General features: G+C 45.2%; 1 protein-coding gene and 2 long non-coding RNA genes across 4 annotated transcripts in view; 2 read left to right on the forward strand and 1 right to left on the reverse strand.

Moving 5' to 3' along the window:
* Positions 1-6,441, forward strand: part of LOC143667269 (uncharacterized) — a 71,747-nt gene extending 65,306 nt beyond the window's left edge. The window contains exon 3 of the long non-coding RNA XR_013167973.1: positions 6,395-6,441. This is a non-coding gene — a long non-coding RNA (uncharacterized LOC143667269). The remainder of the gene's footprint in view (positions 1-6,394) is intronic.
* Positions 6,442-9,567: 3,126 nt separating this feature from the next.
* On the reverse strand, positions 9,568-14,167 carry KLF4 (KLF transcription factor 4). Of its 2 annotated transcripts, XM_077141250.1 has the most exons (5): positions 13,731-14,160; positions 13,478-13,598; positions 11,854-12,844; positions 11,590-11,754; positions 9,568-10,648 (listed from the first exon to the last, which is right to left on the reverse strand). In XM_077141250.1, exons 1-5 carry the CDS (start codon positions 13,733-13,735, stop codon positions 10,473-10,475), a joined length of 1,458 nt encoding a protein of 485 aa, XP_076997365.1. In that variant the 5' UTR covers positions 13,736-14,160; the 3' UTR covers positions 9,568-10,472. The 2 variants fall into 2 exon arrangements, with proteins under 2 accessions (XP_076997365.1, XP_076997356.1); XM_077141241.1 differs by having other exon boundaries at positions 11,590-12,844; positions 13,731-14,167.
* Positions 14,168-16,391: 2,224 nt separating this feature from the next.
* Positions 16,392-17,344, forward strand: LOC143667264 (uncharacterized). The gene is made up of 2 exons (XR_013167970.1): positions 16,392-16,803; positions 17,033-17,344. It is a non-coding gene; the product is annotated as an uncharacterized LOC143667264 (long non-coding RNA).
* Positions 17,345-23,370: the final 6,026 nt, after the last annotated feature.

The following is a 23,370-nucleotide window of genomic DNA, read 5'->3' on the forward strand; positions in this document are numbered from 1 at the left end:
CTTCTACATGAATGGGGCACTGAATGGATTAGCAGTTAAAGTATTACTAATTCTCTTTGAGCTTAGAGTGAGTTTATCTAAGCAGATTTGCAAAGGTGCTTCTCTTCTGCAATCGAAAGAACTTTCTTCTGTGGAGAAGATCAAGCTTTTTGCATTAGAAAGTAGACTGTTTTTAGGTTCTTGATCCTCAAGTGGACTGGATTTTTTTTTTCTTTCTTTCTTTTTTACCCAGAGAATGTCAGACAAAAGCTGAAAAGAAAATCCAATCTATATAAGTATCAAGAATCTAAATGGTTCCCGTTTCAACAGGAGGAAAAACAACTACAATGAAAGATTGCCTGCATTAAGGATTTGGTGCATTCTTTCAGTCAACCAATTTTTATTTAAGCGACTACTATATGCCAGGCACTTTGCTAGGCATTGTCTTCCTCCATACCCTAGAAGGAGCCAGGCAATAAATAGATCCAGTATTATGTTACATGTCAGGTAATGAGAAGTGGGAGAAGGAAATATCAAGCTAAGCTGCTGGAGATAAAAATCCTGGGGGTAAGAAAGAGGTGGGATGTCAGAGAGGCCTGCTCTAAGGAATTGACATTTGATCAGTCCTAGACTCTTCCTCATACAGAATATACCCCAAAATGCATTCAAGATAGATGTATTTCAACAAGTCAGATCATACTTTATAGGCTCCCCCCACCGCCACCTGCAGTTAACATCTCTGGAACATTCTTCACACATAAATACTCTACGACTCCAGAGCATGGGTCTGGGTGGAATCAGATTTAAACTCCAACTTCACCACCTAAGTTGCAATTCAAGGCAGGTTACCCAAACTTGCTACGCCTCAGATTCCTCAAGCATAAAATAAGAAGAGTAACAGCTAGCTCCTAGGGTTATTGTGGGGATGAAATGAGAAAAATGTATGTAAAATGCTGAGTACGGTAGGGACAGACACAGAGTACAGTACAGTGCAGTAGTCGATGCCAAGGATGTACTAGGACTTAATCAATGCTCTCCTATTAGAAAGAATTGGACATAAACTTAACTCCAATGATTAGTGAATTAAAGGAGAAAGTAAAATCAGCAAAACTTGCATGTAGAAAGTACTCCACCCCCACACATTTTCTAGGAGAGACTCATTTTCCTCCTGCCTTCCTAATTTGTTCCAGAGGGTTGAGGCAAAATGCTCTTTGGAACCCCCTCCAACAGTGTCATGCATTTGCACCTTGGTACTGACTAGTTCCCAGACTCTGCTCCCAGGCTCTAAAGAGCCCTTCCTGCTTCTGCGATCTGAAATGGCTCTCTGAGTCATTTGTCCATGCCCAGTGGCTCCTACCCAGATCTATTTTTGGTTGAGATCAAGTTTAGGGGAAAAGGGATTATCTTTAGATATTGGGAGCATTAGGAGAATGTTGGCAGAGTGTTCTGGAAGACGGGCAAAGAAGCGGGAGCCTTTCCCATGGGACATGACCGAGAATGTGGGTTCAAAACACAGCACCCAAAGGTGCCACTCCTTTCGCTAAACTTCCTCTCTTGTACGCTTCATTGAAGGGGTCCTCAGTGTTTGTGGCCTTTAGCAAAACATACCTTCTCAGGCTTACCTCCAACTGGCCCAACTATAAAAAAAAGAGTTGCTAGCTTTTTCTTAAAACATTGACTATGTATATAAAATGCTTTGAAATTAGGGAATGAAATACCTGGGAAGCAAAGCAATGGCTTATTTACTCCTGGTGATTTTCTAGAATCTACGGGTGCTGAGAGGAAGGGAAGGAGCTCCTTGTCTTGAGTCGTTATCCAAACTGGAGCCTGGAGGAATGTGAGTGTATTTTTAATAGAATGGCAGATAAGATTACTTGTCCCTATTAGGAAAAGTGTCAGGTTAGGCCAATCTTGCCCTTATAGCTTCATGTGCACCAAACATAACCACTGGTTAAATAGCAGACAAACATACTTCAAGGAGGTGAGAAGACCACCACCTCCACCCACCACCCAAATGAAATTAGCTTTGCTTTATCTGGGAGGCAGTGTGAGGTGGCAGAAAGAGCCTGAGTTTGGGAGTCAGGCGGACCTGGGCTTCAGTCCCCAACTGTGTGACCTTGCAGCAGTCACTTGAGTCCTCTGGGTCTCAGTTTCTTCCACTACATAAAGGAGATGATAATAAATTCCTAAGTATCTAGCTAAATTCTTGGCATACCATCAGTGCTCAATAAATGTGAATTCCCTTTTTCTACTCCCTATCTACCTACATAGCACTCAATCAGCAACTTCCAACCCAGATTTCCCAGTGCCTTCATGCTGACAGGACATGGGTAAGACATGTTTTCCTGTGGTCAATGACAAGGAATTAAAAAGAAAACAAACAAACAAACCATGTGTTCTAAACCCACAATCTGAGAGATTGTCTCTCCTCACCCAGTTTCCAGTCCAGGTTTTATGTTGCCAATCTGGGAAACTTGTCAAAGCAAATGTTAGTTAAAAATTGTTTACCAAAGGACAGGTAGTTAAACATCTTGTACGGCTGAGAGTATTGTTATCGCAAACCTAGAATAATTTTTTTCAAACCTTTATTTATAAAGGAAGACGTTGGACAGATGTGTTCACATAAGTCCTGGGGAGGTCAGAGGATTTTTCTTGCATTTCCTTCTGCAGAGCCACTGTGTGATCAGACTTCTATAGTGTTCTCTTTAACAAAGTGCCGTCCATGTGTTCTAATTAAGGAAATACATGAAACGTGGGTAAGATTGCCGATGAGTTATTTGTCAGTTGGCAAACAGATTATTGCCTAACTATTCCTGGAGCCCAGGTAGACTCCATTCACAGAGAAAAACCAATCTATCATACTTCCTTAATCAGTGCATACAGTTGGCCAAGCAGTTTTATCACATTTTTAACATACAATATTGTATATCAGGACCAGAAAATGAAAATAAGAAACTGTAAACCTGGAGGAGGTCATGAGTCTCCGGATGCAAATTGAGATCCAAACATGAAACAATAGGGATCTTCTAATCCTTTTACAAAGGCACAAATTGCAAATTAGACTTCCATGCCAGAGTGACTTTGCTTAACAAAGTCTTTAATGCAAAGAATCCCTTAAGCAAAGCCTCTTCTGTTTCTACGAGACCCAGCACCAGGAGAGCTGTATTAAGTCAGTTAGGCTTCCTAGCTATAAAGTTAATTGTGCTTAAAATAAAATCAGGTTGTTCCCGTGGTCTGAATACGCAGTCTCCAAACCATAGAAACTCAAGGTGTCTTGTTTGCAGATTAAGCTCCATTCTGCCCGAATCATTAATTCCGAAAGAAGTATGTGATATTTTGTTGAATCAGGCTAAAACCTTCATGCTGAACCTGAATAACACGTTTTAACATGCCTTAACATGCACCTGACAAACAAGTTGGATATATCTAGAATAATAAGCAATCAAGAAAATTGTAGGTGGAAAAATAGTATAGGTGGTTGCAGTTAATATGGTTTAGTCTTGCAAATAATGACTATCCAATCACTTTTCCAAGAGAGGTAATGTTTTTTACCATAGCTGGTATGCTGGTTTTTCATTTAACTTGCTCTTTATACCCCTTGGAGAGCAGTTGTACTAGGACAAATATCCGTAGACATACCTGTTTACATATTCTCATTTATCTTTGCTTCTCCTGCCCTTTGCATAGTGACTGGTACGGAAGGTCCTTTAGAAGAATATATGCGTTTGAAGGGAAGTGCGTGGAAAGAGAAAGTTAGTAGAACAAAGCCAGAATTATATTTGAACACTTAGAGAATGAGTGTCGTATTCTCTATAAAGGGGACAGAGTGGTGAGTGGATAGTACCAGATCTACTTGACTGGTAAAAGTACCATAGAACAAAGCAGCCATGAAATACTTTTTAGATATTGGAGCTCGTTGAATTGAATTTAGAATTTTTCTTTTAAAAGAATGCTTTTAAAAGGAAAAAAAAAATCCTTTTACTATGGGGTCTTAAAAAAGATCTTTTTTTCCCTCCGAGCTTCTCTTGGGTTGTCAGGGTGGAGTAGCCAGCTTGTTAACCTGTTAACCTGTTGTGTCAGATATCGAGACTGGTTGGTGTTCAGATCCTGACCTGATGTGACCTTGAGCAAGTCCAGTCCATTAGCTGAACCTCAGTTTTCTCCTTGAGTTAAATGTCTTGATGATGCTCTCTGGCTCAACATCCTATGCAATTTTACATGCTTCAGTGCTTGCAATCTGTTACCCATCCCTCAGTGGGCAACACTGCCACCACAGCAGGGACCTTTGTCAATTCCATGCCTTGTCTTCTAGAGCTGGCTTATTTAGACATTTTCAGAAAATGTTGGAAATCTACTGTCATCCAAGCAGCCAGTAGGGGCTTAAGCTTGAAAGCAGCAGACCAAGTGGTAATTTCAGGCAGACTCACCTCCCAGAAGACTGGAGCATAAAGTGCCTTCTTTAGGCTTTTTAAGTGTAGTTCAGTTTTACCTTCATTGTGTGTCATATCTTCATATGGCACATATACCCTTGGCAGGGGGGCACAATGAGTCATCCAAGGCAAAGAATAAACCCCTTGCCCCTTCCAGTGGCACAGGAATCCCTCAAATGAACAAAACACTTTCCAGAATCAATGCAGAGAATCACATGGCAAGGAAGAGTCCTCTGGAAAGAGATGTCAAAGTTTTTGGCTAAATATTCAATAAATGATTAATTAAATCCAGTAACTCTGGGTATTCCATGACAAATAAGGAAAAGCCCCAATGCCTCCCAGGAACTCAAATCTGTTGCGGGAGGCAAACCCAACAGAACCTTGTAATATATAATAATAGGAGCTTAAGGAAAAATCTAGCGAGAGTGAAATGGAGGAAGCTTTTTAAAAGCTAGGTTTTGAAGAATGCTTAGGCCATTGCCCCAGGGAATGTGGGCCTTTCCAGAAGCCGCAGAGACCCACATTTGCCAGCAAAGGCTTGAAAGCTGGAATGTTGCATGGTGCACTGAGAGTAGGGGTGGAGAGGAAGGGTGCTGGGGCGCCAGAAAGAGTGTGTGGTGGTGGGTACTCTCGAGGAGTGGCTGGAGAGGACACTGGATAAGTAAGTGGGGGGCGTAATTGGAGGAGTGAATTTTATCCACTGGGCACTGGGGACCTTGGGAAGGCAATAAGTAGGAGAGAGGCTTGGATCACACCTGTTTGACCAGGAGAGCCACATGCAGGATTGACAGGGACAGAGGTGAGTATGGAAAGGAGAGCTCTCTCTTCCACCTTGGAGCCAGCAAGGCGGAATTACCAGCTCATGAAACATCTGCAGGAAGCCCAGGCTTCCCCGTCAGTCTGCCTTGGCAAAGGAAACAGTGCATTGTTGGCAAAGGAGAAGTCTGGGGCCCTTGACTCCTGAACCGGTTTATGGGAGAGCCTGGATGTTAGCAAATCCTTCTCTCTTGGGGTGTATCCATTTTGCCTGTAGCCTTACCTGCCCAGCAGACTGAAGACAGACATATTAGAAGCCAAGTGCTTTGAGTATGTCAGCAAGAATGAGAAACGCAAACACAGTAATCTATGAAGGGAACTTCGGTTTCCTCATCCATAAAAGGGGGGTGGGAGAGGGAAATCTCACCCCTACCTCTTGCTGCAAGGACTAATTGAGCCAACAGAGAGTTGGAAACACTTCATGAACCTCACAGAGTGACCGGGAACAGAGATGAGGCACCCTTGTCTATATCAAGGAAATCCTTTCAGTCTTTTGCTGCCCTCCCAGGTCTAAGGGATGAGGCTCTGCTTTCATGGATTGCACCAACTCACTTATCTCATGGGCTTTCAACAAGTGTATCCAGGGCTCCTTGGATTTCTCTGCAAAGTCATTTACCCATTTTAGCTTGTAAGTGGGAATGCAGGAAAAACAGCTGGGGGCATTGGCTTTGTCTGTGTCGTGGGGATGTGCCACTATTGATAATATGTTGAAACAAGGTCAGTTAATACAGATTCAAATATTATAGATGAGATAGAGAGTATAACCCCAATCAAGCTCCCAGTACACACCCTGGGCCAAATAGGTTTGATTGCAGTTGATTCAATCAGATAATTGTCAAAGCTCCACAGAGAGCTTGCTCTATCATCCATCCATCCATCTATGTATCCATCTATCTAATCGCCTGTCCATCCATTTGTATCTCTGTAAAGGGTAACTTCCCTTGTTTCTTGCTCTGTTTAGATGATAACATGTAACCAAGACATGAAAAGAAATATGAGAAGATGACAAATGTCCCCACACTCTGGGGTAGTATTATAATTATTGTGTTGCATCAATGAAAAAATATTCTGTCACGCACACTTAGAGATGTCAGAGAGCCTCTGAGTTTGAGTTTACTTTTTGTTGTTGTTAAACTGGATTTCTATTTGTCTCCTCCTTTTCCTTTAAGAACAAGTGGAGAAGGATATTTAGGCGGAACCGTTGCAACATGCTGACTCATCTAGGGTGTCAGAAGACCGAAGCAATTTGAAAAAGTGATATTATATGAAGGGCATCGTGGAAAACAATTAAAACGATGGACTCCAGATGAGCATGATTGTAAAGAAAGAATCTGACAATGTTACTCGCCTGGTCCCTCCCTCCCTTCCCAGCTGACTTAACTAGTCTTAGTGGCCTTGACACCAGCCTACAAGTTATTTTCTTATGTTGGCCTTCTCTGCTTTGACTGTGATTGTAGTCCTGAAGCATGGGGAACTTCTTAAGGACTTAAGAATTTGTCAGTTTCTCAGGAGAGGGTGATAAATTAAATTGACTCAAAATTTGACTTTTATGGTTGAGGTAGATGCTTTCAAAGGGTGCTCATCTCCAACTTCTGTTTTGGTTTCAGTTAACATTAAGAAAAAAAAAGTTTTAGTTGATTTCCATACAGCATTCTAACTGTAACAGCAGTTACCTTGAGTTCTCACAGGTACAACTGCGGTCTATTCCACAGCATTCGTTATGAAGAAAGGTCTTGGTGTTTTAGAGGAAATATTGAATGATTGCATGTGAGCAATGAATGAGAGTTTCATAGACAACCTTTAGGAGGCAGACACAGCTCTGGTTTAGCACTATGAAAACATGTCATATGAAAGACTCTAGAAGGTGTTAAGAAAATAAACAGAAATGAAATAATACATTAAAAATTTTAAATAAGTAAAATGATCAAATAATCAAGAACATAAAAATAAAAAGGTTTGTGCAGGCTTGTGCTGGGTACATGAGAGGAAGAGAAAAGGAGAGAGGGGGTGGATTATCTGTGTTGCAAATCCATTTATGGTTATCTTTTGTTTTGCTGAATGGAACTTCAGGGGCCAGAACATATAATAGAACAGGTGGCTGACATAGGCTGCTAAATTTAGATACTCCTGTCTATCAAAGTACAACAGGTAACACCGTGTTTTACCCACCCATGGACTTGCTTCCAAAGTATAAGGACTGTCTCACCTAGGTTTTCTTATATTTAAAAGTCATTAATTCCCAAATATGAGGTGATCTTTCAGTTTCTAAAAGTTGGAATGATTTTTGAAAGTAAAGAATTATTCCCTACTTGAGATGGTGAATAAGGTACACTGTTTAGTTTTCACAAACCAAAACAGTATTACAAGAGTCAAACATGTTTTGGGGATAAAGGAATATTTTGCTGGAAAAGAGGTGGATTGAAAATGTATCGTGCAGGAAACAGTATTGCCACTCCTTTGAGTGTGTACAGGCACACATATTAAAATCTAGGACATATAAAATGCGATGTCATAAGGAAAATATAATGAGCAGTCATCTGAATTATTAGGTACTCTTTATAATATAGTATAAAAGGTTTTGTAACTCTAATGACAGTACACCTGAGTTCAACCTGATAGGGACTAAACAGCTTGGCCATTTGGGCATGATGGATGGTGTTTTGTCCTATTACATTTTTGGAAAATCTTCCTCATTCATTTTACACGCTGCAGCTTTCTTGTTCAGGTTAGAGAAAGTTAATAACCGTTCAAAGTTCTCTATGGCATCAGAAAAATTCGAATACATTTAAAATGTCTTGATAGTTTACGAATAGCATTTTTCCTATTTGAGATAATAGGCACTTAGCAAATACAAAGATGGCAACAACTATTAAGTAAACCTTTTCTGTATTCCTACTACGTGCAGGAAGCTTTTTATGAAAGGGAGACCACGAGGGCAAGAAGCCACAATTTAATATAATGAGAAACAGAACCTATGTATGTATATGTTTATTTAAAATGTTTTTGCCTGCATTTCTTTAAAAATGCATCTCTATCACTTATTCAAGAATATTTGAAACCTGCAGAAAAAAATTAAACTGAGAAAAACAGCACTATTTTGGTATTTTCTTCCAATCTTTTCCTACTGTTTTTCTTCAACACACACAGTTTAGTCTTAAGTCCTGCTTTTACCACTTAACATACCATGAGGATTTCTCCACATCATTAAATATGCTTTGAATATGTTCTTGGCCACATAAAAGTCCATTCTATTGATGCACCTGTTTTCTTTTAAGCGAAGACTCATGCAGTGTTCTCCAATCATGCTGGACTCTTAAAAGCCAAGGAAAAAACTAAATATTGATCTACCATGAGCCTCTTATTAATTTCTAGTTTATTCCATTTGTGATGTATCCACAGTGTAAACACATCTTCGGACACTAGATACAATGGGTAATTATACTAATTATAAGCAATTTAAAGATACCAGTCAGTTCCTGTCCTCTGGATAGCATTAAATATATAGCAAAGTGTCAACAAAAATGATTCTAATCCACAAAGGCTTTTGCCAGGTGTCAGTCACACACAAAGTTCAAAATCTGGGGTACTCATCTTTTTAACACTTGAGATTAAAAGTGTCTTAAAGTCTCAGTGACGTATTATACTTTAATAACCTCAGAAATATTAATGCCACAACTTACAGAAACATTTAAAATGTTTTGTACTTGGTTTTAGGAATTTGTAATATTTTAATTCTAGAGTTTTTGTTCACAATCTTCATTGGGACTGATGGGCGTTTTAAAGCAGTGTTGGCAAATTTGACTCTGACTTTATAGCATAACCGTTGGAACATAACACGAGACATAAATGAATCTTTCAATCCTTAGGAGGGCACTGTGGGACTACATTCTTAGGATCGTCAGTTATGGGAAGGTTTTTTTGTTACTCAAATTGTGTGCAGCACAAGACTAGGCCTCTGCGGAGACAAAATCTTGTATTTTCACTAAGGACAAGCCATAAAGATTTTTTAAATGTGAAACAGAAGGGGTACATTTATCTTCTGAAATTTTTCATATTAAACTGGACAAATTCAAGGCAAGAAACCACTTTCACGGACTTCAATAACAGTTGACAAGTGTAAGAGCAAACCTGGACAGGTAATTCTGCAATTTTCAATACGCCATTACAGTAAAACTAAAGTAGCTAGAAAGCCTTTTTTTTTTTAAATCTGTTGTGAGAAAGTTGGCTTTTGAGTTTACTTCTCACATCCCCTACCCCAGCATGTTTAAACTGGAACTTCTATTACAGGCTTTTTTGCGGTGCGGGTGGAGTGCAGTGGTGAACAAAACAATGAAACCATGGATTCAGATAAAATATTATAAGTTTATTTAAAACTTAATTCTCACCTTGAGTATGCAAAATACAAACTCCACAAAATGTTCATTTTTTTTACTTTGTAGTTTACAAATATACAAAATAGAAGTTTGCTTAAATTTATATTACATATTTATTAAGGCAAGGAACTATATAGAAAAAAACATTTGTTCTGCTTAAGGCATACTCGGGAATAAACCATTGTACAAATTATTGCACATCTGAAACCACAGTGCTTAAACAGACTGTCTGCATAACAAATGTTAAAGTAAACCAGGTGTATTTACCTGACTTAGGTCATAAATGTAGATCGGAAGACAAAAATAGATTTTCCTTGTCAAAAGTATGCAGCAGTTTTGAGAACTTTGGCTTCCTCGTTTGGTACCTTTAGAACCAAGATTCACTAAGCACCATCAGTTAGGCTATTAAAACGCATTTTCTGTACCTGAATTTCTTCCTCTTCTTCTAATATCATAATAATGGCTTTTTGAAGGCAAAGAGAATACAAGGTGATCTTTATACTTATATTGCATTGAAACACGATTCAAGGGAATGCGGCCTTCCCACCCCCCCAATGCACAGATCTAATGTATACCCTGATATCCACAACTTCCAGTCACCCCCTTGGCGTTTCCTAAGTCCGGGAATATTCAAGTTGGATTTAGAGTTGGAATGAACAGAAGATGCAGTCACAGACCCCATCCGTTCTTGGATTTGCGTCCTTTGGTTTCCTCATTCCTCCTGATTATCCGTTCACAAGTTGACTTCGCTGGGAACTTGGCCATGACTGTAGTGCTTTCCAGCTGAGTTCCCCCCCTCACCAGGAAGACAGTGTGAAAGGTGGAAAATACTGAACTCTGTTCCGGCAATGCGGTCATCTCCACTGATTGGGCTTTAAAAGTGCCTCTTCATGTGTAAGGCGAGGTGGTCCGACCTGGAGAAAGCCCGGTCGCACTTCTGGCACTGGAAGGGGCGGTGGCCCGTGTGCTTCCGATAGTGCCTTGTCAGTTCGTCCGAGCGGGCGAATTTCCACCCACAGCCGTCCCAGTCACAGTGATAGGGCTTCTCACCTGCAAAAGGGGAAAGAGTCCTTGAAGCCCTTAAACCAATTCCCCTTATCTCCCATCCTGAAAGAATGCAGGAATGTCTCACACTGCTGAAGGGCGGTATTGAATTTTTAAGTCATAAATAGGAATAATACCTTGTGTTAGGTGCCGTGTTTTTTTTTTAACATACATTACAAAGTAATGAAGACATGAAAACCCTCTAAACCAATACTACACCTTCTGTATGTACAGCCAACATTTTTATTCTTTTGAGCCAAGATGCTACAGTGGTGAGAACTAATTTGGAAATTATGACTAATAATGCATCCCTTCCTTTCTCCCTATCCAAATCATGCAATATCCTAATGTCAGAAAGCCACAGGATATTTTCTTTCTGTACGAACAGCTCTGTTTTAATGGAAGCTCCACACATATGACCCGATGTACCTACTTCTTATCAACGTGAAATATTCTGCAGTCACCCTCTCAAGTTATAATCTCAGAAAAAGTAATTATTAAACTCTTGAAATTTAAGTAAAAACTTTTATCAAGACCAAAATCAGTAGTAATACTACAAAGGGGAGAGGGTGAGGGTCTGGGAAGGAAACAGCCAGCCAGGATAGTCTGGAAAATTTCTAAAAGCCAACGTGCCTGTGCACTGCAAAGTATAATTTCTTGATTATAAGGGCCAACACTTTGCTCAAGCCAAGAGACTCACGTCCGGCTGGAATCTCCCTGCCTTTTAAAGGCCCAACAGAACTGCACATTCAAGCCCTGATACCATCCAACAAGCAAAAAGGCTTCTGGGCAAACAAGTGGGCGCCAGCTTGCTCTCCCTTCCCTGTGGTCTCAGGGGATGGAGGAGATAAGACTGCCCGTATCCCAAGGGAGACCAGGGGATTTGTCCACTTGGCCTACGGGGCTTGGCAGCGACCCTCTCCCATCCTGAGCATCTGCCCTCCTACCTGTATGGGTACGCAGGTGTGCCTTGAGATGAGAGCTCTTTGTGTAGGTTTTCCCGCAGCCCGCATAATCACAAGTGTGAGTGGCGGTCCTTTTCCGGGGCCACGACCTTCTCCCCCTCTTTGGCTTGGGCTCCTCCGGCATACAGGAACCCGGTGGCATGAGCTCTAGGGGTGAAGAGGGTGGGGTCAGCAACACCCCAAGCGCCCAGAAGGGCCGGTGCACGCAGCGCTCCCCAGCCCGAACCATGAATCCCAGGCACTGACCTTGGTAATGGAGCGGTGGGACCTGTGGCTGCAACTGCTCGGGCAGGAAAGGTGGGTAGTTGGGCCCGGGGTGAGGATGGAAGCCCGGGGGGAGAGGCAGGGCGGGGTGACAGTCCCTGCTACTTAGCAGTTCCTCAGCACCCAGGGTCGGGGTAGTCCTGCTGGGGAGCTGCCGCCCCAAAGGGAATTCGTGCGGGGGCGGCCGGTGGCCGTTGCTCAGCGGGGGTCCAGTGCCCAAGTGGGCCTCCAGGGGCCGGCCGACGGTGCACGAGGAGACGGCCTCCTGCTTGATCTTGGGGCACATGCGCGGCGGGCCGCCGCTGTAGGGCGCCACCACCACCGGGTGGCTGCCGTCGGGGCTGCCTTTGCCGACGCTGATGACCGGGCTGCCGTACTCGCTGCCAGGGGGGTTCAGGGACGCCTTCAACACGAACTTGCCGAGTAGGCCGCCCCCTGCCGGCTGCTGTTGTGGCGGAATGTACACTGGATCCAATTCGGGCCGCAGGAGCTCCGCCACGAAGCCACCCGAGGGGCTCACGTCGTTGATGTCCGCCAGGTTGAAGGGTGCTGTGGGAGCGGGCGCCGACTCTCGGCCATAGAGAAGACCGCCCCCCGAGCCGCCCGGCGCCACGCCAGGATCCCCCCCGGCCCGTAGAGGGTAGCTGAAGCTGCAGGTGGAAGGTGCGCTGGCCGGGCCGCTGCTCGACGGGGAGGACGAGGATGAGGCTGAGGCTGACGCCGACGAGGACACGGTGGCGGCCACCGACTCCTGATGGGACAGCGAGTTGGAGAGGATAAAGTCCAGGTCCAGAAGATCGTTGAACTCCTCCGTCTCTCTCCGGGATAGGAGCGCCGGGTTGCTGCCGCCACAAGCCGCGCCGGTTCCGCCGCTTTCCAGTTCGGCGGCCACTGTCGCAGCCGCCAGGTCGTAGGGGCGGCCGGGTAGCACCGGGGGAAGTCGCTTCATGTGCGAGAGCTCCTCGCGCCAGCGCTGCGGAGATACGGAGGGAGAGAGCCCAGTCAGTGGCGATCCCTAGGCGCCACTCGACAAACTGGCCCGCCGCGCCTACACGGTCCAGACACCAGGGCAGCGCTCAGGGATTTCGGGCGCCAAAACTCCAATCTCCCACACCCGGATCCGAGAAGAGGTGGGTGCATCGGTGTCGGGGGTATTTGCTTGTGTCCTTGAGAGTGATTGTGGGGGGGCGGGGCGGGCTAACTAAGTTCCGGTCCTCTCCTGTGCGCGAAGCCGGGGACGCTCCCGCCACCCCCGGAATTGGACACCAGGCTCTCCCAGTGCGCCGCCTCGCCGCTGGGACGCCTACGCGCCAAGCTCACTCGGGACTAGCCGGTGTCTGGAGACTCAGCGCCCTCCCGCCTCGCCCCGCGCGCGCGAAGGGGAACGTGTGCCGACCCGGTGTGCGTCGCCGGCGGCCGCCCAGCGCCCGGACCACCCGCAGTCAAAACTGAGCCAAGAGCGCATAGGCCGTCCCGGACGGCTGCGGAGCCCGCGCAGCGGCCACCCCTAGCCCTCTCCTTGGTGACCCCAGGGCTCTGCCTGCCTCCCCACCATTCTCACACACAAGCTCCCACGACGCTCCCGGAGGTCCCGGGAGACACTCACGTTATTCGGGGCACCTGCCGGACGCAGTGTCTTCTCCCTTCCCGCCGGGCCGGACGCGAACGTGGAGAAGGACGGGAGCAGCGCGTCGCTGACAGCCATGTCAGACTCGCCAGGTGGCTGCCTGCGGGCCGGGAGGGGTGCGCCCGGAGGGCAAGAGCAGGGGGTTTGTCTCGGCCGCCGTCGCGGCGCGTCCCCTAGGCTATTAGCCCTCGCCCCACCCCACCCCCAGCGCCCTGAGCCTCCCCGCACCTACCTCATTAATGTAGGAGCCCAGAAGATCCTCGAGAGCTCGAAGCAGCGGGGCACCCGAACCCCAAAGTCAACGAAAGGGAAAAAAAAAATTTAGGAAGCCGAAACCCCAAATCCCCAGTTGCCCGCAATCCTTCTTCTTTGGATTAAATAAATTTGAGATGTCTTTTTTTAAGACTTCCTTTGAATACAAAAGTTCTTAGAAAAGTTGTAAACTCTTATAAAAAATAGACAATCGGTAAGGCGAGTAAAGTAGGTCCCGTGGCCCGGCTGCGCTCTCCTCGACTCAGTGACGTCCTCCGCCGCTGTCGCTGCGGCTGTCACCGTGGGCGCAGGGGCTGTGGCCGGGGCGGCGGCGGCGGGCGGGCGGTGCCACCAGGTGAGATTGGACGCGGTGGCGCGTAGCTGCGGGCTGGGCGGCGAAGTCCGGGTAGCTGTGCGGGGCGCGCGCGGCCATGGGCGCGGGCCTTGGGCGGGTGAGTGGGTGGGGGGCCGGAGGGGGGGCGGGGAGGGGCACTCGGCGGCTCCCGGTGCCGCCGCCCGCCTCCTCCTCTGCTCCCCGCGCGCCCGCAGCCGAGCTCGCTCTCTTGGGCCGGGGAAGTGCCGGCGGCCGCAGCGCGCTCCTTACTTATAACTTCTCCGCTCCCGCCCTCCCCCCCGCCTCCTGCCGGCTGCGCGCCCCGGCCCGCCGCCAGGCCCCGCCCCTCCCTTTCTTCTCCCCTCCCTCCCGCGGCCCCTCCGGCGTTGTCATGGCAGCTAAATAAACAAACTCGGGCGCACGTGGGGGCGGGGGGAGGGAGGGGCGCGGGCGGGGCCGGGCCGGGCCGGGCAGTGACGCCAGCCCGGCAGCTGGCGGGCAGGAGCCGCGCTGACGCCGGCGGTGGCGGCGGCGGCGGCGGCCCGGGCGCGGGACGCTGGTTACAGTCCCACATGTCCCGGGGCCGCGCGATCAGGGCCGTCGTCGCCCCCGCGGCTGACTCCCTGGGTTCAAAGCCCCTGGCAGGAAAGGCTGGGTCGTCGGGGTTCGGTAGCGAGCCCGGTACCCTTCGTCCACTGCACCGTCTACGCTCTGGAGAAGGACGCGATTATCCGCGTGACTCATCCGGCCCCTCCTCCCGGCCGCCAGCCGGGGCCCGGTTCTCCCAGCGCAGCGCCGGAATGGGCACTGGGTCTGCCTCGCACGGGTCCTCACCGGGCCTTCAGCCGCGAGCCCTGAAAGGGAGGGGGAGGGTGCCCAGAGCTGCGTGGCTGAGACCGGGAACCCGAAACGGCCAGTGGGGCGTTCCGCGCCTGGAAAGGACCGAAAGACATCGCAACGGGAAACGGAGATGTCGTTTTGACATTTTGAGATTTGAAGGAGCGAGGAAGGAGTGGAAGGGGTCGAGATTTACTTGGTAGGGGCAAAGAGGAGCCTGTAGGCCGAGGAGGCAGCTTTCAGCCAAGGATCTCAAAGCACTCTACACGCTCAGCATTCTCCTTTCCGCTTTATGGATGAGAAAACTGAGTCATAAAGAGGTGAAATGGCGAGGTAAAGGTCAAATGGCCACGCTCTCCCTTCACCTGAGACTCTGGACAGGTCGAGCCCGCCCAAGTTTGGCTGGAAAGTGGTCGGTGGTAGGAAATGGCGCGACGTGGTGGGACCCGGGTTCCCGAGAAGGGCTCGCCGAGCTCGCGGCAACTTGTCCCTGCACACGGGGAGGAGAAAAGGAAAGGGCGACCGTTATTCCAGTCTTACTTACAACGTCGCCTTCCACCCCCTACACACACACACACATACACACACCACCCCTTTCTCAGTTTGTGATCAGTAATTTTCCAGCCGGGAAATGTTTTCGTCCTCGTCTTCTCTGCAAACAGTACTTTTTTTTTTTTTTTTTTTTTACGTGAGTGTGGTGTTGGGTATCGCTTGCTAAACGTAGGCTAGCGAGGTGTTTGGTTTACATTCAGGCGCCCGGAGCGGGGCTCCGCCCTCTCCACCGAGCCCCCTCGCGCGTAAAAGCGGCCGCTCCCCGCCCAGTGTCAGCCAGGGAAAGAAAAGGAAGGAGGGGGCTTGTGGCAAGACTCGGAGCCCCAGCATCCGGCAGTGGGCGCGCGCCCCTGCGCTCCTTGAGCCCTTGCTGCCTCGAACTTTTTGTCGTTGTCACCTGTTTTGAGTCCTGCGCTTCTGGTACCTTTGCGGATTCCTCCGAATACTTCCTGCCGCTGCGTTTTCGCTCCTCGTCGCCTACAGACGCATTCTTGGAATGCATCTCGCCCCCAAAGAAGTGACTCGGCCAGGGTCCCCTCTAGGTCCCGGAAGTTGGGGGCCCACGAAGATGACTTTGGCCCAAGGCTGAGAAGACCCGCAGCTGGGGGGAGGGGGACATGCTTTGGCGGGGATCCCGGGGCCCCAAGGCCTCAATTCCACCCGAGAGGGTCAAAGCTATTACTTTAACTCTTCGGAAATTTCAGCAGTTTAAAAAAGAGGGTACAAAAAAAAAAAGACACCTGTTGCCCCCTTCTGCCGTCACCCTGAAGGGTGACGGCAAGAAAACTTGGGATGCTAGGACTGGAGGGTTGTGTGGCATAGTTTTCCACTTTTCCATCAAGGCCAAGTTCCCTAAACCTGATGGAATTGAACGCACCCTTGACTGGCAGTCAGGACGCTCCATCCCGAGGTAAACTGGGATTTCCACCTTAGGTAGCCAGCACACCGAGATTTTTTTCTGTTTTGCCCTTATTTATCTAAGGCAGTATCCCTTCCCCCTCAAAAAACCAGTACCAAGCACCACATGAAAATATTACACAGATGGATTGCAAAGCCACTCTTCTTATTGTATAATCAAGGCAAGATTCTGAAACTCAAAAAAGATGAACTTGTAGTTTCCCAACAGCTTTCTGGAGGATAAAAGCCAGTGCCTCTTCATGCAGACAACTATCTGCTTATTCCTCTGATTGCATCATAAAGGGAAATCTCTGTATTTGCCCCAGATTTCTGAAAGAGCTAGGGAACTTGAAGCTCACAAATCATCTCCTTTCAAGGCAGGTGCCTAGGGTGACATGAGAGCTATGACCCTCCTCTGGGGCCTTCAGAACAGGTAGGTCCAGAAGAGTTAAATCCCTGCCCTATATAATTTATAAGCATGAGGCTGAGTAAACCTTTGATGACTAAATTGCACTCTAAAATAATAATAGAAGACACCCTTTAAAGAAGAATTAAATACTTACTGGTGACTTTATTTTAGCAAACTGATATTACAAGTTTTGTGGTATGGAAGTTAATTATTAATGTCCTTGGAGTTATAAAATAGATTTTTCTTTTTTCAGCACAAACTGCATGAGTTGGCAGAAGATGTGATGTAAACCATCAGTGCTGAGGAGTTCAAGTGGAGCCATGGAGGGGAGTGATGATTGAAGAAGCTGAAGAAATATTTCAAGTGGACATCTCAACGAGAAGAACTAGGAATCCACTCCCCGCCCCCCCACCTCCTCCACCCCCACCCCCACCCCCCAGGACCTGCCTGCGCCCTGGCCTGGGATGTGTGTGCCTAACTGTGCCAAAACTGCTTTTCAAGAAGGTGAAAGCAGGACATGATTTTAAGTAGCCGAATTACTTTGAAATGAAACTCCTACTAATAACTCTGAGAGAGGCTTGTGACTTTCTTAGGTGACAAAGCTTTTCTCAGCTTCCACTCTAATCTCCTTGTAAACTACGGTCTCTATTTTTTTTTTTAATTGTGGTAACATATAACATAAAATTTCCTATTTTAACCATTGTCAAGCACACAGTTCAATGGTAGTAATTATGTTCACAATAATGTGTTGCCATCACCACTATCCAATCCCAAAGCTTTCTCATCACTCCAAACAGACTCTGGATCCATTAAGCAATCACTCCCCATTCCCCTCTACCCCCTGCACCAGTCCCCAGTCATCTCTAATCTACTTTCTGTCTCTCTAAAGTAGTTTATTCTAGATATTTCATATCAGTGGTAACATACAACTCTAGTTTCGTTCTATCCTCAGTCTTGTGGTTGAGTGAGACAGCCTGGGTTTTTACTTTGGCTGTGCTTCTTTCTAGCTGTGCACCTAGCTGACCTCACTTTGCCTGTTTGGTCGTCTGTAAAATGGGGATAGTAATAGTACCTATACGTCTTAGAGTGATGAGGGTTAAATGGGATCATCCACGTAAAGCGTTAAATGCAGGACTTGATGCTGAAAACATGAGAGCTGTTAATATCAGCAGTGGTCTCCAGGGCCCTGTATCACAAGGACGGGGCTGTTGCTGTGTTCACTACTATATCCCCAGGTCCTAGAAGAGTACCTGCCTTGCAATCTGAAAACGCTCGAAAGTGTTTGTTGAATGAATAAATGACATACTTTTTCTTTTTAAAGTCTATTAGCACAAACCTGGTCTTTCCTTTCACCTCCCAATTGAAGACTCAAATAATTCTCTTTTCAAGGCGTCTTCTCTTCCAATCCCTGACCTTGCCCAGTTCTCGACAGGTCCCAAACTGAACACCTTCCCTATCCTCCCTCCACCCAGACTTATTGCAATTTTTCCTACGTTATTTCATCACCCTTTCCCACCTTCCCATGCTAAAAGCCTTGGTTTTCCTCCTCTCCTCTCACTTTCTGACCAGGGGCATCCTGGCACCCACAGAGTTTGGCCGTTTTGGTATTTAAATATCTTTTCTATTACCCAGGTGTGATGCTTTGATTCAAGCCCTCCTCATTCATAGTTTTTAACTGTTGCTGCAGCCTCCAAACTGTCCTCCACATCTCCCTCCTCCATGTCTCATCCCTGAAATCCCTGCTCTGGTCCATTTTGCTCACCAACCACCACTCAACTTCCTGCCAATCTTTCAGTGGCTCCCCTTTGCCCAGGGGAGCAAGATCTAACACCTCAGCCTGATGTACCAAACTCTCTTTCTCGTCTAGACCTATAGAAACTCCATTGCCTGAATACACAGTGTATATTTTCATTCTGTTTTTCTCATCTGAAATGTCCCTTCTCCCCTCAGAGCCCTCATCTTACCTGGGCTCCAAAGTCTGCCTTTCTGGTCTACAAGGGTCATTTAGGTTAGTCCTTGGTCCTCTTTGCTCTCTGTTGTGACATTCACCCAGTGGACTGCCATGAACTGGTCACCTCCTTGTGGCTCCAGTTCTCCTGTGGCATCTTTGGGACAGTTGCTCAGTTACATTCCATTGCAGAATGAATGAAATAAGCAAAAACTGCTTTGGTGAATCTATTTTTGCAATGAACCCTGTTCAGTGTGGGTTTTTTTTTCTGGTTGAGAGTTCACTGGCTTGGTACTCATTTTTCCATCCCTTTCTTCCTCCTTCACAGGCTGCTTTTCTTTCTTTGGAAAGTTCTATGAGGGAGGCAGAAAATAAAGGCGGTTGTAACTTTGTCCTCTAAAGACTGCTGGGCAAAGTGAGAGCTCAGCCCTGGCCAAGGTACTGTAATAAGACGAACTAGAAAACACAAACAGAAAACAACCAAAAGCCAAACTAAAACCAAATGGAGAAAAAGTCAACTCTTTTCTGTAGCCAATTGCGTTGCCTTTCAAACCCCAAATGTTGGGTATTGAAGTTTTTAGAGCAGAAAATGAATCACAGACATTTAAAACATCAATTCTCAGAAATCTAAGTAAAATCTTTTTCATGAACCCTTAAGTTTGATCACTTAAGTAGCATTCTTTAGTCCAAAACTCTTAGGCCTGACCCATTCTTTAAACTGTTTAAAAAGAAAATCTAAACTTAATGGGGTTATCTTAAAGACCTTTGAACTGTTCCAATAGCATTATGTTAAATCCAGTTTTTCAATGTCTTCAGCTTGTTCTGAGATTATAAGATACAAAGAACCCCCTTTTAGGTTGCTTATTTTCATGTGTCTGTTTAAATTAAGGGTGTTATCTTTTAAGAGTAAGATGCATAGCTCTCTTAAAAGAAGTTAGGGGCTGGCATTTGCCATCTTTATCCACATGACTGTTTTTAAGGCCACAGAAAAATCCCCCAATATGATATACATTTAAAAACAAATACATTTAAAAGTAAAAGAATGAGCAAAGAAGCCAAGCCAGCAGAGAAAACCCATTCCTAGAATTTTTTAATTTTCACCTTGACTTGGCCCACCAAGTTTTCCCTGCTTGGCAAGCTCTTCCTCTGGGGAGAAGGCGCTCCAAAAGAGAGATCGATGACTTAATACTCTCAAAAATTCTACTTCCGGGTGGGCCACGGTGGCTCAATGGAAGAGTTCTTGCCTTCCCATGCAAAAAAATAAAATAAAAATCTACTTCCTTTATTTAAAAGCATCAGTGCCTCAGATTCAGGACAATTTCACCCTTCAAAGTAAAACATGGTTCTGATCAGAATGCAGGTAAGATTTTTACATTATGAAAAGTGTAAGGGTTTTGAGGGTTTGAAAATGAGTGCTTCACACCCTGAGAAATGCAAACAAGAAACAAACAATTCTGTTTTTAATTTTCTTCTCAGTTTGTGGGCGGGAGAAGAGGAGAGGTTATTTTTGCCAGTTTGACATTATGTATCATGAACCAGGGAAACGATTTAAAAATAAAAATTAATAATACATTTGATTACTCTTTGGTTGACTCTTTATCACAAACATTGTGTTCGTTAATCAGTTTAATGTACTGTTCAGGGCATTAGGAGTTTGGCCAGGGCCAATGTTAAAAAAAAAAAAAAGCCAAAATAAATTTCTGATAGAGCTTAAATGTCTCATATTGTGCTTGATGCATTGTTTCAAAGTTGATAGTGCAAATCTAGACACTTGTTCCTCTTGCAGCAAGGGCTGATTAGAAGTTTCTTGGAGTAGGAAACCCCTTGAATAGTTATTTAATCTTATAGGAATTCCCAGCATTATCATAGATGTTCAGGAAGGTAATCTATTCTCAGAACTCAGTCTTATCATCAGTTACTGCTGCATCTTTTTGATTACTGCATTTACCCAACAAAGATCTCAGAGTGAAGTGTTTGTAGGGAACACTGAACTGTTGAGTTTCAATATTCTGATGTTTCGTTCTGCAAACTGAGTTTACCATCAAAATAGAAACTCTTTTGTGCTTCTTTAAAGACAATCTTTGAACTATCTGAGTGCAGATTAGAGTAACATTATCTGGGTTTATTCTTTGAGCCTTCCTGCTATAACTCAGTTATGGAGAGGACCTTGACAGAATTCACTGGATTACTGGAAGTGAAGGAAGTAGTGCAGGACTATCGGGGTGGAAGTAGGGGTGGGGAGCTGGGACTTTGGTGCCCAAGAATTTGAACACCAGACCCTGGCCTGCCTCTTGCTATTGGGGTGACCTTGGGCAAATGACACCCTCTAGCTGCACTCCATGTTCCTTGCTGTAAAATGAACATAACTGCCCACCAAGGCAGTGGGGAGGATTAAGTGAGACATTGGATGTGAAAAGTACTGGCAAAACAGCCATTAATGTTAATTTCTCTTTATCTATGAACTGTGACATAGCTAATCCCCATTTGCAATCTTGCAATAGGTTCTGCAGGACCAAACATTGGAAGACGATGCAATATCTTGGTTTTAATGCTTGAATGTTTTGTCACAGTATTTTCTTTTCACCCTAAATATTCTCACATGACTACAGATGCAGCAATCAGGGACCATGCCCACCTAAGTCTCACAAAGATACTGTTTCAAGAAGGACCAGAGATGAATTAGCTTGGAACGCTCAGTTCCTGGGTTCCCACCATTTGCCTATATCAAACCCAGAAAGACTGTGACCTCATCCCTTCATAAAGCAGTCAAGAGTTAGATTGGAAAGAAGGAAACTTCAATATCAAGTCCACTGTTGAAGGATCATACACTGGCTGACATGTTGGTAAAGTTCTAGGCTCCTCTTTCCTGGAAGAAAATAACACTGGAATTAATAACACTCAAATTAATAATGTCCCAACTCTCAAGCCACTGTACCTGCCAAGTCCTGTGTTAAACACCTTATGTGCAGTAAGTCATCTCATCTTCACAACACTCTTCCGAGTTGGCTCTGCCATCCATGCACTGGAATGCGAGTTTTAAGGGACCTTGGCCTGACTCGTTCTTAGTCTAGAATACAATGCAGTTTGCTGGCACACAATAGGTGTGCAATGCATATGTGTTTAATGAATGAACTCCACTTTACAGTTGTAAAAAAACTGCAGTGTAGAGTGGTTAAGTAACTTGCCCAGGATTCTGCAGCTGAGTAAGTGAGGAGACTGGTAGTTTTGGAACCGACACAGGCAGACTGTCTGTTAATCCACCTAGTTTGTGCTATGCCTGGCTTCCCAGAGTCCAGTCTCTTGTTCAAGTTCTCCAGGGAGTAAACCTCTAGACTTCTGCTCAGGGAAGTGGAAACACAGTCACGCAGCTGCACAGAGCACAGAGCACAGAGCTAACTGCTTATGTATGCATGCATGTGTGTATGTGTGTGTGTATGCAGATCATTATTTTTTAGTTTCTTCATAAATAGGCTTTCAATCGGTTATCCTGGTTTCACCCACCCTCACATATATCCCACTTTTCAAGTTACCTGGTATTTCTATTTCCTGATCCTTTCAGGGGTCCTGTATCTTGAAATCCCCCTGCTTAATTTTCCACTTTCTCCACTAAGTCTGTGGCCTTTTGCCCATCTGCTTCCCAGCTCCCATTCTTTTGTCCTTGTGCTTTTTGCTTTTTCCATTGCTTTACTGTTCCTTTAATAAGGTTTCAGAAGGAGCATTAGAAAAAATATTTGTTTAATATGCCAATCTTAATCTGAAGTCCCTTGTTCCCTTTTGCTTTTATTTTTTAAAAGGTGAAGTGCTTTGTGACTTAAAAAAATAATGCATACTTATTTTTAAAAACTCAATCAATAAGTGTGTTTCAAGTAAAAGACCCATATCCTAACTCTTTGGAGAAGACTTAGATGAACACTTCTTTTTTTCCAAAATTTTTATGTGTATATGAGAACATTAAAAAATCTTTTAAATGCAGATTATTTGTGCTTAGCTTTGCAAATTTGCTTTTATTTTCACTCAGTAATGTATCACTTAGAAACATCTATTCTTGCTAATGCATAGAAAGACTTTATAATTTTTGACACATCATAGTATTTCCTAATACTACTATTTTATCAGTCCCCCTTTCATGAACATTTAGATTGTTTCCAGTTTTTCTCTATCACAACATTTCCATGCATACCCTTAGACAAATGTGATTATTTCCTTAGGCTAAATTTATAGAAATTGTTTTACTGGGTCAATGGGCATGAACTTATTTTACCCTTTTTGCTTAAAAAATTTACATCAATTTACATTCCCATCAGCAAGATTTCAAAGGTACTGATTTCCTTATAGGATTCCCAGTACTGTGCGTTCTTTTCCACTAATTCTTTTCATTTGTTCTTTTATAGCTTCCTTTAAATACTGGCGTCAACATTGAGATATATCAGCTTTGGGGTTAGTCAAACTTTTTATGGCAGTTAGTTTGGACTTCCTCCAAACTTTGAAGAGTTCCGGAAATTGTACAATGTTAGAATGGAATCAAAGGCCCCCACCTTGCATGTTTAGAAATAGGGGCCCAGGGAACAGAGGTAACTTGCTGATGCTGCACATTGGCAGAGCTGAGACTAGGACACAGGTGTCCAAGTCCAGAACCTCTTTCC

This window comes from Tamandua tetradactyla, chromosome 2 (assembly GCF_023851605.1).
Source record: "Tamandua tetradactyla isolate mTamTet1 chromosome 2, mTamTet1.pri, whole genome shotgun sequence".
Taxonomy (NCBI): domain Eukaryota; kingdom Metazoa; phylum Chordata; class Mammalia; order Pilosa; family Myrmecophagidae; genus Tamandua; species Tamandua tetradactyla.